This window comes from Microdochium trichocladiopsis, assembly GCF_020744255.1.
Source record: "Microdochium trichocladiopsis strain MPI-CAGE-CH-0230 chromosome Unknown B0I36scaffold_10, whole genome shotgun sequence".
Lineage (NCBI taxonomy): Eukaryota > Fungi > Ascomycota > Sordariomycetes > Xylariales > Microdochiaceae > Microdochium > Microdochium trichocladiopsis.
The window spans coordinates 432,540-445,828 of NW_025763553.1; the positions used below are offsets into that span (position 1 = coordinate 432,540).

The 13,289-nt window shown below is 59.1% G+C and overlaps 3 protein-coding genes across 3 annotated transcripts; all 3 read right to left on the bottom strand.

Annotated features, from left to right (window-relative positions):
• Positions 1 to 551: 551 nt before the first annotated feature.
• On the bottom strand, positions 552 to 2,844 carry B0I36DRAFT_333266 (major facilitator superfamily transporter). Its single transcript, XM_046155197.1, has 4 exons — positions 2,442 to 2,844; positions 1,347 to 2,376; positions 1,127 to 1,224; positions 552 to 1,012 (listed from the first exon to the last, which is right to left on the bottom strand). Exons 1-4 carry the CDS (start codon positions 2,462 to 2,464, stop codon positions 859 to 861), a joined length of 1,305 nt encoding a protein of 434 aa, XP_046007043.1. The 5' UTR covers positions 2,465 to 2,844; the 3' UTR covers positions 552 to 858.
• Positions 2,845 to 3,060: 216 nt separating this feature from the next.
• On the bottom strand, positions 3,061 to 5,992 carry B0I36DRAFT_333270 (uncharacterized protein). The gene has a single exon (XM_046155198.1). It carries the CDS (start codon positions 5,622 to 5,624, stop codon positions 3,156 to 3,158), a length of 2,469 nt encoding a protein of 822 aa, XP_046007044.1. The 5' UTR covers positions 5,625 to 5,992; the 3' UTR covers positions 3,061 to 3,155.
• A 649-nt stretch (positions 5,993 to 6,641) lies between these two features.
• On the bottom strand, positions 6,642 to 8,556 carry B0I36DRAFT_204800 (uncharacterized protein; the record flags this gene model as incomplete). Its single annotated transcript, XM_046148816.1, has 4 exons — positions 6,642 to 6,740; positions 6,824 to 6,874; positions 7,342 to 7,836; positions 7,969 to 8,556. Coding segments are annotated over 4 exons (1,233 nt in total), but the record flags the coding sequence as incomplete, so codon positions are not given.
• Between the last annotated feature and the right edge of the window lie 4,733 nt (positions 8,557 to 13,289).

The following is a 13,289-nucleotide window of genomic DNA, read 5'->3' on the forward strand; positions in this document are numbered from 1 at the left end:
ATACTAGGAACGTTGTGAAGGCCAACTTTGTGTAATGTCCAAGTGATTGGAAGTTCATGGTCAGGTGATTGGAGGCACAGAGGTGGTGGTGGCTTCTTGGAAACTGGATATCACGAATTCCTTCACTGGAGCTGAGCTGCACCGCATTTGACCAGATTGATGGCGGTGGCGACGCACTGACCGGATCCAATCCGCCATATGATGAGCATAAATATTGTGCAACATCCCGCTAGAAGGGCGTGCTTGCATATATTCTACGAGAATTTTGTCTCAGAATAATGCCATGTGGCTTTGTAGCACCTAGCGAAACCGCGGCCCAAATTCGGGATCTGCATTCAGAGTAGCCTCTGAGCCTGATCCAAGACATGATGTATGGCCCAGCTGAACCGCAATGCGGCACAAGTCTGCATTTAGGTTCGGCCGTCTCCATTGCGAATGCTGCATCCGAGGGATGGCAGGAAAGGGCGCCTTCTGCTGAAGTCGACCGCTCATCCATGGCGACTTTGTCATCACCATCACAAGTAGCTTCACTGGTTTCCCTGCTCCGAAAATTTGAGTAGGTATGATACTCCGATATTAAACCCGATCAAGTACGCAATTCAGCGCTACTGGATGAGTTGTATACTATTGTAGCCCCAGCTTGATGTCTACTGATTGTCCTGAGACTAGATCTCTTCAGGTGAAATTATTTGTCTAATACCTAATACATGGTAACTTGTTCGATCCGGATGAGGGTATATCCGTCCTTTGAAAGAGCGGACGTATGTCACTCAGGAGTTGAAATCCGCCCATATCGCCCAGGCTGCCTATGCTCAGGCTGCCTACTCTCGGTGCTTTTGCAGCGGACGTCCGCACGGATCAGTACCGCGCCAGCAGTTCTCTATGCACCGTGAACCGAGCAGCGCCGGTGACGGCACCACCGGCCAGCAAGGTCGCTCCAGTCCAGGCAGACAGGGCAAGGTATCCCGCGCGAGACAGGATCTGCCCGCTGATCGGTGTTCCAATGAGAGAACTGCACACAGTCAAGACAGGGTTATACATGAATTAGCAGTCCGCCTTGCAAAAAGTGCCCGCTGGCAAAGAGTACAGCAACGGGAGAGGGGAGGGTGGGCGGATGATGACTTGCCTGATAGAAAGAAATCCCATCATGACGCCAACCGCAATGCCTTGGGCCTGTGGGGGAGCTAGCTTGCCTGCGCACGCACCCTGGAGGCTCATCACTGCCTGGTGGATTGAGATAGCACATGTCGTCAGCTTTGGTTCCGTGTGCGTGGTGGTGTAGACAAAAAAGAAAAACTCCACCATCACCGCGGGAGATATGTCAATCATGCGGACACAAAACTTACGCCCGAGGTGAAGCCATAGGCCATGCTCCACACAATCAGACCAGCCAGAGTTGTTGCCTTTGTCCAGACGAACCCGACCAGTCCGGAGCTCAGAGTCGAGATGATCAGGAGATTGAAGTGCCCGAGTGTGTCTGCCAGGTATCCCGGCACCAACCGCCCGAAGAGCGAGGCCGCGTTCACGGCAGCCAGGAGGTAGAAGGCCGTAGAGGTTGGCTGGCCTTCCGCGATGGCGTACTTGCTGATGTAGAACAGGGGCGTGAACAGCCCGAGGCACGTCAGGGAGAGCCCCGCGCAGAGCAACATGTAGGCCGGCTTTCGGAGAAACGCAGTCCTGCTCTCGACGTGCTTTTGTGAAGGAGACTCGTCGGTGCTGCTCCCCGCCTCCGCGGGCTCGTCTGTGGTCGCGGCCTGCCCGGCGGTCTTTTCAATTACGGCTATGGTGGTGGCCGGCGCGGCTGGAGGCTTGCGGGAAGGCTCGCGGACAAAGACGCAAGCGAAGGCCAGGAGAGGGATCATGGTGAATGCTATGGCGCGAATCGTCCAGCCGAAGCTGACCCCGTCCTTGTTGAGCAACTGCTGTAACATGATGGGCCATATGATGCCACCAATGGAGGAGCCTCCAACCGTCAGACCCATTGCTAGCCCGCGGCGATGGGGCATGTGGCGCATGACAACACCAAGAGGGGGGCAGAAGACGAGGGACGCGCTGATGCCGAGAAGAAGGGCTTGTGCGAGTATCAGCTGCCAGTATTGAGTGCACAGGGAGGTCATGAACAGCGAGAGCACAAGCCCGACGCTGCCCACGCACAGCGGAATCGTAGGGCCCATCTTGTCGACGAGGGTTCCTCCAAGAGGGGAGATGCTGTAGAGCAGGAATATCGACAGGGAGCCGATCCATGAGATGTCGGAGGGTGATCGTCCGGGCAGGTACGTCGAATAGTATTCTTGGAAGACACCGAAGGCGTTGAGGAAACCGACCGTGCAGAAGAGGGCGACTGCGCCTCCGGCCAGTGCCAGCCAGGCACGTACACTACATGAAATGTGTGATCAGTACTAGTCAGTCCATCGCATGGCTCTCAAAATATCTCTGCATACGTTGTCTTCGGAGCTTCCGACATGGTATTGAGTAGAATTGTGAGTTGGTTGTTGTAAAGTGGTAGTTATTGGGTATGACTTTCAGATCGAACAGTGAGATCCAGCTTATTTATCTGTCGGATGCTACCAAAGGTGGTAGCCATAAGCGACTGAAAAGCCGTGGCTACAGTCCTCGCGTCGGCGCGCTCAGGTCCAGCCCGCGGATGATCCATTTGGTTGCTCCCGGATCATCCACGGATCATCCGTGCTTTTTGCATGAGCCACCCAACGAGCACTTTGGAGCTTACTCACGTCAAGAAATTTGCGTGGCAGTGACTGCTGTCTAGTATTGGTTCTATCAGCACCCTTTAATCACTTGGTCGAAGCACAGGCGGCGTTGGCGCTTGACAGGAACGACCTCGATTATCTCGTCTTTATGCTTGGGCATCTCTAAGTAGAGCCTGTGTAGTTTTGAAGTCTCGTGCATTGTGGAGATAAATACTCGATTACCATTCGTCAAAACAGCAGTCGAGATGAAAAGGCCAAACAAAGGATTCATGGTCAGATTGCTGCCTACTCGTCTCATAAATTTGCAAGGCCTTTCTAATATGTGCTGCACCTTGTAGTCCTCGCATCCCCCCCCCCCCCGGTAGCGTTGCGTGCCTGCTCATTATCACCATGGTCCCCGTAGCTACCGAAACGCCATAACCTACCACGGTTAACTCTGCAAGATCATCAACCATGGAACATATCGAGCTCGGCAGTAATCAGAGCCCAATCAAGATCCGGGATATACGACGAGCTGAAGAAGCTGTCCATGAAGCTGTCAAGTCCGAACCCGTCGTTGGAATCCAACATCATCAGGTCCGACGCCGGAGCGTGGTTATCCATCAAGAAAGGAACATCAGGAAGCATGCCTGGCCACGAGCCTGCTGCTGCTGCTGCTGCTTCAGCTGGGTTTGGCAAAGCTGCGCTCGGTGTATCCACGGCTAGTTTGGTGGATGCCTCAGAATCTCGAGGGCCGGTGGTGGTGGTAGTGGAGGTGAGCAAATCGCCAGCAGTGCCATGGCGCTTGTAGTCCTCCTCCACCTCCTCTTCCTCGCCGCCTCCTCCTCCTCCGGACGCAGCCGCGTAGTCACGACTACCACCCACACCGCGGATGCGGAACCGACCAAGCACGTCCTTCATCCCGCGGACGAGCTCCGCGGCGACCGTCGACTCCTCGGCCGCGGCGGCAAGCAGCCGGCACACGTAGGCCAGCGCGTCTTGCACCTCGGCGTTATCGTCGGCGTCGTGGTCTGGCCCGTCGGCCATGGCCGTTGCCTGTAATCGCTCTGCTGCACCGTGCTCTCGCGGCGGCTGTGACGGCGGCGGCAGCGGCTGTGCTCGCACACCACCACCCGAGTCGAAGGCGAGAATCGCGCAGGCCCAGAATAAATGGTTGATGACGATGCCGAGGCGGTGGACAGGGGCCCCAGGGCAGTCCTCGTGCCCGGGATGCTGCAGGCGAGTCGCTGACGATGGCCGCGGCCGCCGGCGACTGTCCAGTGGTGGTGGTGGTGGTGGTCCACCCCCTCTACGCCGTAACAGAGAGTGTTCTAGCAGGTCCAGCGAAATGTCCAGCACGGTTCTCGCCGAGCTCACGCATACCTCTCGAGAGGTCTGGAAGGAGCCGCATTCCGAGCCACCATCATCATCGCCGCCACCGCCAAATGCCTCCTTCCCCAGCAGTAGGAACGGCCGGTGCAGGCGAGCCCGGCGCGAGTGGAAGCCCAGGTGGATGCCGGCCCGCTGCAGGCAGAGAAACCTGGGAGCGTCGCCGGATATGGGCGCCCCGAGCTTCAGCGGCGCGGGGAAGCCGTCCATGGCGTCCCTGAATAGCCTGTCGAGTGCGAGCACACGGTCGTTGTAGGCTCTGTCGAGGGTGTCGTTGTCCTCCACGTTCAGTGCGTCAATCACTTCGCGGCTGATCTCGGCCAGCCGGACGACCTGGAGCAGACAGCTGGCCTGGGTCGCGAAACCGGGCGGGTAGGTCAGCACGTCCGAGTCGATAGAGAGGTCTTTGTCGTTGAGATTGCGAGGGAGCGCCACTTTCATCTGGCGTGGTTGCACCGTGTAAGTCCCGTCCAGGCGCCCACAGTTGAAGCCCAACATCCAGTCCGTCGCAGTGACATGCCACCAAAGCCTCCGCTTGATCTCGCGCGTCGCCGCATCGTCTCGAGGCTGACTACCTCGGCCATTATCGACCTGGTGAACTCCGAGCTCGCGACAAGCCGTCACCGACGCCGTGTGGAGCCTGTAGAAACGGCTGGATGGGCCCTCGGTATTGTAGACGAGGTGTGCCACGAGAGCATAGGCCTGGGCGCCCTCGAGCGACACGCTGCCCAGCCGCTCAGCACCGTGCAAGACCTCGAGAGCCGACGCGATCCATACCCGAGACGCCTGGACGGCGATCTGCTCGCTCTCGAACCTGTGGCGGCAAGGCACCTTCCCGGTCCAGAAGAAGGCGCAGGCCGCACAGATAGCGAGGATGAGGGCTACATGGTCCGGACTGACAGCATTCCCGCCACCGGGCGATCCGAGCATGTCGTAGACCTTCTTGACGACGGTCAAAGTCGAGGCAATGTGGATGATGGGCAACGAGTGGTAGGCATTGTCGACAAAGTCATGCACCATGGCCACGGCTCCCTGCCGAGAGACGAGCGACACGGGTATTCGCGAAGGGCCGGGACGTGGGCCTCCAGCCTCGACGATCTCCCGGTGCCCGTGGACAACTTGAATGTCCAGGCAGAGACTCCTCCTCGCCCGGGAGGTCGTCGCCCGCAGGCTCCCGTCATACGCAGCATTGAAGAAATCGGCAGTCTGCTGGCCTCGCCGTTCCCGGCTTGACAACACAGGCGGTGTTAGTGGCTGAGGGATGGCCCGACTTTGCCGGCTCAAGTTTATAGGATCAGCCGGCGGATCCGTCGTCTTGCTGAGTAGTACGGTCTGCTCCAGCGCGGCCAGGCGAGCGAGGACTTCCGCTATGGAGCCACCATGGTCGACACTCAGGCCGGACGCGATGCTGCATTGCAGGCCACGCGCGCGGCAGCTTCCACATGGCTGTTCTCTGTCGCACTTGAGCTTCTTCTGGCGGCATGAGTCGCACGACGTCTGTGGCTGCCGGCGGGCCGGAGCCGAAGAGTTGTCGGCCCTACGCTTCATGGGCGCACGTGAGGGAAGCTGATTCAAAATGCTTCGGATAATCCGGTCGGTCGGTAGGAAAAGGGCTATGTGGATTGAATCTTCACAGTTTTCTTTGAAGTGCCTTTCAGATTATGGTGGTAAGTTCCAGAGTAAGAGCTGAATATACGTGTTGAGGACCGTGGATGATCCGCGGATGATCCGGCCAGGCTGGTCGGGGTCGAGTGGGGAAGCGGCGGCCCGCAACCGACGGTGTTGGTAACAAGAACAACGCCTGGTGGGAACCAGGACACGGGCTGCAGGGCTACATCGACATTAGCCTCTTGTGAGTCAGCGCGAGTCTCAGTCATCTGTAGGCCGCCTATATAGCCGGAGAGAAAGAATATTGGTAAATCTTTTGGCCCACAAGGCCAGCCCGAAAATCCGGAGTAACCCATACCACACTTGCCGAAATGTAACTTTTTAATCCATGGTGTGCTGGCTCCGACCACCCTCTCGCCGTCTGCTATCCAGCATACCAAATTTATCCGATAACGTCTAGTTATCGCTTCTAAAAGAATGGTGGGAAGGGGTAGGCAGAATTCCAACACTTATTTCACGCATACATGGCCTCGACCTCAGTGCACAAAAAGTAGTATCGTGGGTTCTGATTCTGAAATTGAGAGAGGAGTGGCTACGCTAAGTTCCTGGAACGCTGAGCAATATGATGACGGAAAAAGGCAAGTACTTGAGTAAGTGGAGTATGAAGTGCCCAGGACTAGACGAAAGGATTCCAGCGGTTGTGATTCGACTTGGCCATGACATTGACAATATCGTATGCAGGAATGGTGTCCTAGATGGACCGCCGACCACCGCGGCGAGACGAGCACCCTGTAAGTAAAGTCGTTAGTAGCTGTGCCCCGGTGGCTGTTCTGTACGGAGATGTGCAGCCAGTGCATGACTTGCTCAAGACTTACAATCGCACTAGACAGATTTACCAGCGTCAGCTTGGGGGCCTGTGTGTGCGGTGGCGGAGTACCAGATTGAACATGGACGTCGACTTACATGAGTCTCTGTGGAGCCGTCGTAGTGGACGAGGCAGTACCCGCCGCCGCAGCTTTTGCAGGTGCGCGAGGTGTGGGTGACACAGTCGTCGCACTGTTTGTTACAAGTGGTCAGCACCACCAGAAATAGCTCGGCCTTGATTGACTTCCACAGGTTGCTTGGAAGAGTATACGTACATTCGGGTCGCATTCCCAGCAGCTACGCTGGATCTTCCGGGTCTGCAGGGGCTTGTGGCATGTTAGCTCAGTGCCCGTTGTCGCCAAGGATCCGAGGTTAGGGAAGAACCGGGCTCGGGTGAGGGGCTCGTCGGGTGCGCCCGCTGTCCGCAGCCCGCCGCGAGCACATTTAGCACTCGACAAACTTCCACAGCCGCCAAACACAGCCCGTGCCCTCTACTTCTCGCATGGTTTTGGCGTTTCTCTCACTTGCAGAGTCCCTTCCAAAACCATGATTCATCTCACAACATCGCGGCAACACCAAGTCAGCTCGCCTCCACGCGCGAGGCACGCCCCAGAACCGCCCGGCGTGCCGCCTGTGCTGATCTCCGGGTGCAAGCGAAACAGTAGCCGTTCCATACCTTGAGCTTGGGTTGTTCAATCGTCGCCAACTCGTGTGCGAGGAAATCGCCCGGCTGGTCAACAGCATGCACGTGCTGTGTTTGCGTCTGCGTTTGCGGCAGCGGAGCCGTCACGACCTGATGCTGACCTGGCACCTGGTAGCACGACTCACACCACCACTGGTCGCAGCTGAAGCAGTACCGCTCTCGGATACACTCGAGGCATCGAGGCACAAAACGCGGTCGGCCGCTCGAGCCGCCGAGGCCGCCACTCCCGCTGCTGCTCGCACCGGCCGGCCGGCATGCCGCCTTGACGTTGGATGAGTGGACGAGGAGCGGCGCCAGGAGCGGCAGGTTCTCCTCGGGAGACTCGCCGTGGACGGTGAAGCCTTCGGGTGCTGTCCCGCACACTGCACAGCCGCCAACGGCAAATGTTGCGACTGCCCATGGTGTCGCACGGGCGGAGCTGCTGTAGCTCGAGACAGGCACCCTGCCAAAAGCAGGCGAGTTCTGATGGCGCGGCCCGGTGCAAAGGACAGCATCGAAGCGGATGCTGCTCTGGCAGTCGAGCAGTGTCTCGGCCCAGCCGTCCGTGATCTTCTTACTGATAATGCGTCCATGGTTGTGATACCACTCATCGCCATCCACGCCAACCATCATGGCATCGAGTTCCTCCTGGGATGTGTGGTTCCACGCGACACTGACATTGCTGCTAGAAGAAGAGCCCGCGCGAGCAGACCGGGCTGGCCCGGACGAAGACGAGACAGAGCTGGCTCTGCTGCTCTTATTAAGCCCGCCCGCCTCCCGCGAGCTGTCCTTCGAACCGAACACGTATAGTCCCTTGAGCCGCAGTGCGTTAGCCGCACGACCGCGCCGACACGCGAAGCGCAAAGTTTGCATCAATTTGGCCTCGTTGAGGTTCGCACAGTCGCGCACCGATAGGATACGGACTGAGAACGAAGGGTCGACAAGCATGTCGTTTACCAGCTCGGCGGTGACAGACAGGCCATCAAGCACGAGAGTCTGCACACTCGCGAGAATGTCTCTCCGTTGAACGGTGGCGAGGACACCTCTCAAGGGACCAGAATAGACATCGTCTTCTGTGACGTCCGCAACGAAGCGATCATACACCACCGGGCCCGCCTCGCGGTGGGAGGATGTGCTGGTGCTCCTGTCCAGACATGGCTGGGCACGCTTGACCGTAGTCAGGTCAAGATGGCGGAAGACCCCAGGTGAGTTGTGCAGAAGAGCCTTGAAGCTGCGAGATGCCGATGCGAGGCTCAGCAGCGATGAAATGGGGAGGTGCGGCACGGTCTGATGCAGGACCAGGCTGTTGGACAGCAGGCTGAATAAACCTGATTCGTGTATGGACTCGTCCTGGGCGCGTGTGTGCATGTGAACGTCCTCTGAGGCCATAACATGCAGTGACTGTAGCTGGTGTTAGGAGGGATGATGCCACGACGTCTCTGTTGTCGTGATATATGGGGTTGGCTGGCGGTGACCCGTTATCAGTGGGAGGTGGGTGGTGTAGACGACAGTCTTACAACACGGCACGGAGTCTCCGGAAGAAAGAAACACTGAGCTGTGTCTTGGGATGCGCGTATGATGATGTAAGATGCTCTTCCTGGATGAGAGAGCAGCAAGGAGACGAAGTTTGGCAGATATCGGGGGTAAGTAAGCTAGTGCCCGTGGTCTGAGGATGGTGAGGGTGGCCGATCCAGGCAAGCTGGGGGAGATGCAACCAAGTCCACACCCTGGGGCCACTGGCTTTGTGTTGCTGGCACAGAGGGGGGTGCTGCAGGATGTGGTGCAAGCCGTGTCCGAACTCGAAACACCAACGTGTAGATACTGTAGGTGCTTCTCTTTGCCGTCTTAGTAAAAATGGTGAGTCAAGGTTGTTTTGTCCTCCTTTGTTTGATGGGCGGTGGGCAGCTGGCGAGCTCAGCGCATGGCTGATCTCGCCTTGGAGGGCGGCTCGGCAGGGGATGAGGGGGACAACGCAGTGGTGCGGTGGCGTGGGGACGGCGCGGACGGTGAGTGGGCTGAATGAAACATGGAGCCCTAGTTAGAGGGCGATAGACTTGCAGACAGACAGGCAGGCAGGACCCGCCAGCCATTCCCAAAGGTTGTCAGCGTCCCTGTCGTGCCGTGGTCGCTCTTAGTCTCGCTGCCAACCTCGCTGCCCGGCTTGGCCTCATCTCGGACGTCATTGGGACCTGCGAGGTGCCGTCGTTGGGTACTGTGGAGCGGCGATGACAGACAGACGACGTTGTGATAGCTTGCGCCATGACCTTTGGTGCTCGTCGAGCACGGTCTCTCATGGCTGGAAGCACCCTAGGACTGCAAGCTCCGTGGCGGGCATCTGCGTCTGCATCTCCATCTGCATCTCCATCTCCAAAGAGCCCTGTCGGTGGCAGGCACGGCATGCAGCAGGTGCAGCCAGCAGCCCACCGACATCTGGCCATCTGGAACAATGGACGTCGCTTGCCGCGCTTGCCAAGGAGGACATGCACCCAGTAGCTCCCTTGTGTCCTGGGCCCAAGCAGTGTCCAGGTGGCCTGTGTCCCGTCGTCCTCTCGCCAGATAGAGCTGGTGATCGTCATTCAATAACGCTTGTCTCTATTGCTTGTCTATCGGTCTTGGCCTGCTGCTGCAATATCAGAGGGTGGCCCGCGCGGACCGGATTGGCAAGTCCCCCAATGCACCCAACAAAGGGGCCGGCTAAAGCGACAAGAAACACACGATGCTCATTTGGCCTGGACCCTAGCCCTTGGCACAACCGAGTCCCGAAGCTAATCCTCAGCAGTGCTCCAGGTCTTGCCAGCGCGCAATTGGTGCGCCTGTCGTTTGTCGTTGAGCCTCCCAGCAAGCAAGCAAGCTCGCCTGGGATACCTAAGCCCCGACGCCCGTTGTGCGAGGCGAGGGGCGCGGGGTCTGCACACGGCGAAACAAAGCTGCGTGTCTTTTGAGACGGGGCGGCCCAAGGGTCCAAATCCCACGCCGGCGATTTTGTCACGCGTTCGTCTCTACGCAGGCATGGATAACAAGATGTCCCCCCCCTCTTTCCATACCACCGTCGGCGCGGGGGTCCCCACTACCTGGCACGGCACTCTTGCGACATGTTTGGCGGCATCTGTTTTTAGCCATGGGCTCCGACAGTGGGAAACACTCTTGCCGGCCTCGACAGCACCGGGAACGGCGGATCGTCTCATGAGGGGGGTCCGGCAGCGAGAGAAACTCTACTTGCCATCCCCTCCTGCAGACGGCCGGCTGCATGGTCGTGCTCAGTGTACAGCTGCCCGATGTCGGATCCTCTGTTGAATCGCTGCTGGAGGCTGACGTGATTGTTAAACGTGGTCGCGAGGCGACTTGGTCGACCTTTTCTCATTCGAGTCTGGCGTCGCTGGGCCAGGCGGCCAAGGGCAAGTGCCCCAACACTGCCACATCTGGTGGATAGGGCATGGTGCCTAGTAGACGACTGTACGCACTGGAGACAGACCTCGAATCCTTTGTGAGCTTGATAAGACCGCCATCAGATGCTGGAGAGTGCCACGACATGGCAGCCAGCGGAAGCGGCTCCGCCGTCATCGTCGCTAGCGCCATGGCAGTTGTTGGTGCTGCGTCATGACAACCGCCCGCATGGAAGCTTGGAGAACATCGAGGGCGACTGCTGCTGACTGGCACAACGACAAGCACGCCTGCTCGCAATCATCACGTGGCCCGACAACATCAACAACGGCCTCGAGGCCTGCTCGCCACTCCGTGCATGGCATGACAGTCGCCTTCCCCTCCACAATGTCAATGTCCATGTCCACAACATTGCCGTGGCCCACAGCTCCATAGCATTGCGGATCTTCAACCACCGGCGATCCCGCCCGCCTCGCGCGCGTGCGCCATCACAGCCCGTCAACAACAAGACTGCAAGCTCACAACAGACCTCGACACAGCGGCGCCATGGACGAACAGCCAGAGCTCAAGTGGTCCGCCACCTTCCAAGTTGCCGCCAGCTCCTCGGACCGGACCCTCGCCCTCCAGGGCGACAAAATAATCCTCCCCCAGTCGGCCCTCGAGCAACTCCTCGCCGCGTCGACGGCGCTCTCGTCCTCCCTCACGAGCTCCGCGAACCCCTACGCCAACCCGCGATCGCGACCTCAGAATGCCTTTTACGCCGACTCACACCAGCAGCTGCCGAACCCGCTCATGTTCCGCCTTGTCAACCAGGTAAACGGCAATGTCGTTCACGCTGGCATCCGCGAGTTTTCGGCGCCAGACGATGTCGTGTACTTGAGCCCGTACTTGTTGGAGGCGCTAGGCATCGGCGATTCAGATCTCGGTCCGGCAACCACCAGCGGGACGACAGCGAGCAACCCGGTCGAGCTTGCAGACGATGACAACAAGTCGAGTCGGTTCGGTACACCCCCTCCTGGGCCTCGGATAACCATACACGCGAAACAGATTCCTCGAGGTACATATGTACGCTTACGACCGCTCGAGGCGGGCTACGATCCGGGGGACTGGAAGGCGCTGCTAGAGCGTCAGCTGCGCGAAAGCTTCACGACGCTGACGAAAGGAGCCTTCTTGTCCGTGCGCGGCGTGAAGGGCGAGACCTTCCGGTTCCTGATCGACAAATTCCAGCCCGAGGGTGATGGGATCTGCGTAGTGGACACAGATCTGGAAGTCGATATCGAGGCCCTCAACGAAGAGCAAGCCCGGGAGACGATGAGGCAGATTATGGCCAAGGCACAAAAGGCGCCAGGGACGGCCCAGGGAAGCTCGATCGGCGGTGAACTGAGCATATGGAAGGACGTCGAGGGCCGCGTTCTCCCTGGTGACTACGTCGACTACGAACTGGAGTCTTGGCCGAGGTCGCGACCCCTGGAAATCACGCTAAGCGAGCTCGAAGACGAATACTCGATCGATCTTCTCGTCAGCCCCAAGTCAACAAGGCAGCGAGCCCAGCCTCGCGATACGGAGCATGTCCTGGGCGTCTTCACATTCACAGAGCCCGGAGTCAAGAGGATAGTGATACCACCCACGTCGGCAGACATGGACGAGGCAGAGAGTCTGCTGGTGACGGTTCACGGCTACATCCCAGAGACAGGCTCAGAACCAACTCGCGGTGCAGCCACGTACAAACTGCGCGTCAAGAGTGTCAGGGCAGATGCGCTGAGCCCTACGACCAACGGAGACAGCGCCGAGGTTGAGACCAAGCAGCAGCATCACTCGGAAGACGACGAGCAGTGCCAGAACTGCCTGCAATGGATACCGAAACGGACCATGGTGCTGCACGAGAACTTTTGCAAGCGCAACAACGTTGTGTGCCCGCACTGCCGGACCGTGTTCCAAAAGTCGTCGGACGACTGGAAGCACCACTGGCACTGCCCCAAGGACGACGCGCACGGCAATGACGAGGCCGCACACGCAAAGCACGACGCCCTCTTCCACACGGAGCGCCAGTGCCCCTCCTGCATCTTCACCACCAACTCGATACCCGACCTCGCACGGCACCGCACCAGTGTCTGCCCCGGCAAGATCATCCTCTGCCAGTTCTGCCACCTCGAGGTCCCGCAAGAGGGCGATCCCTTCAACCCATCTGCCGAGGTGCTCCTGTCTGGGCTGACGGAGCACGAGCTCGCGGACGGCGCGCGCACGACGGACTGCCACCTGTGCTCCAAGATCATCCGGCTGCGCGACATGGCGACCCACCTGAAGCACCACGACCTGGAGAAGGCGCACCGCCCGCGGCCGGACATCTGCCGCAACATCAACTGCGGCCGCACGCAGCACGGCGTCGGGCGCAACGGCGCGGTCGGGTCCGGCACGCAGATGGGACAAGGCCCGGGCAACGACCTGGGCCTGTGCTCGCTGTGCTTCTCGCCGCTGTACGTCAGCCTGCACGACCCGGAGGGCAAGGCCCTGCGGCGCCGCATCGAGCGGCGCTACCTCACACAGATGACACAGGGCTGCAACAAGCGCTGGTGCCGCAACGAGTGGTGCAAGACGGGCCGCCACAACCTGGGCCTCGAGTCCAAGGGCACCAGCGTGGCCGCGGTGCTGCCCCTGATCAAGCCTATGGTCGACAACAT

What these genes read in the sequence shown, in the direction of transcription:
- B0I36DRAFT_333266 (XM_046155197.1), bottom strand. Translation starts at nt 2,464, where the DNA reads ATGTCGGAAGCTCCGAAGACAAC. An exon ending in CCTATGGCTTCACCTCGGGC is followed by an intron (nt 1,225 to 1,346) that starts GTAAGTTTTGTG and finishes TCAATCCACCAG; the next exon opens with GCAGTGATGAGCCTCCAGGG. An exon ending in ATGGGATTTCTTTCTATCAG is followed by an intron (nt 1,013 to 1,126) that starts GCAAGTCATCAT and finishes GACTGTGTGCAG; the next exon opens with TTCTCTCATTGGAACACCGA.
- B0I36DRAFT_333270 (XM_046155198.1), bottom strand. Translation starts at nt 5,624, where the DNA reads ATGAAGCGTAGGGCCGACAACTCTTCGGCTCCGGCCCGCCGGCAGCCA.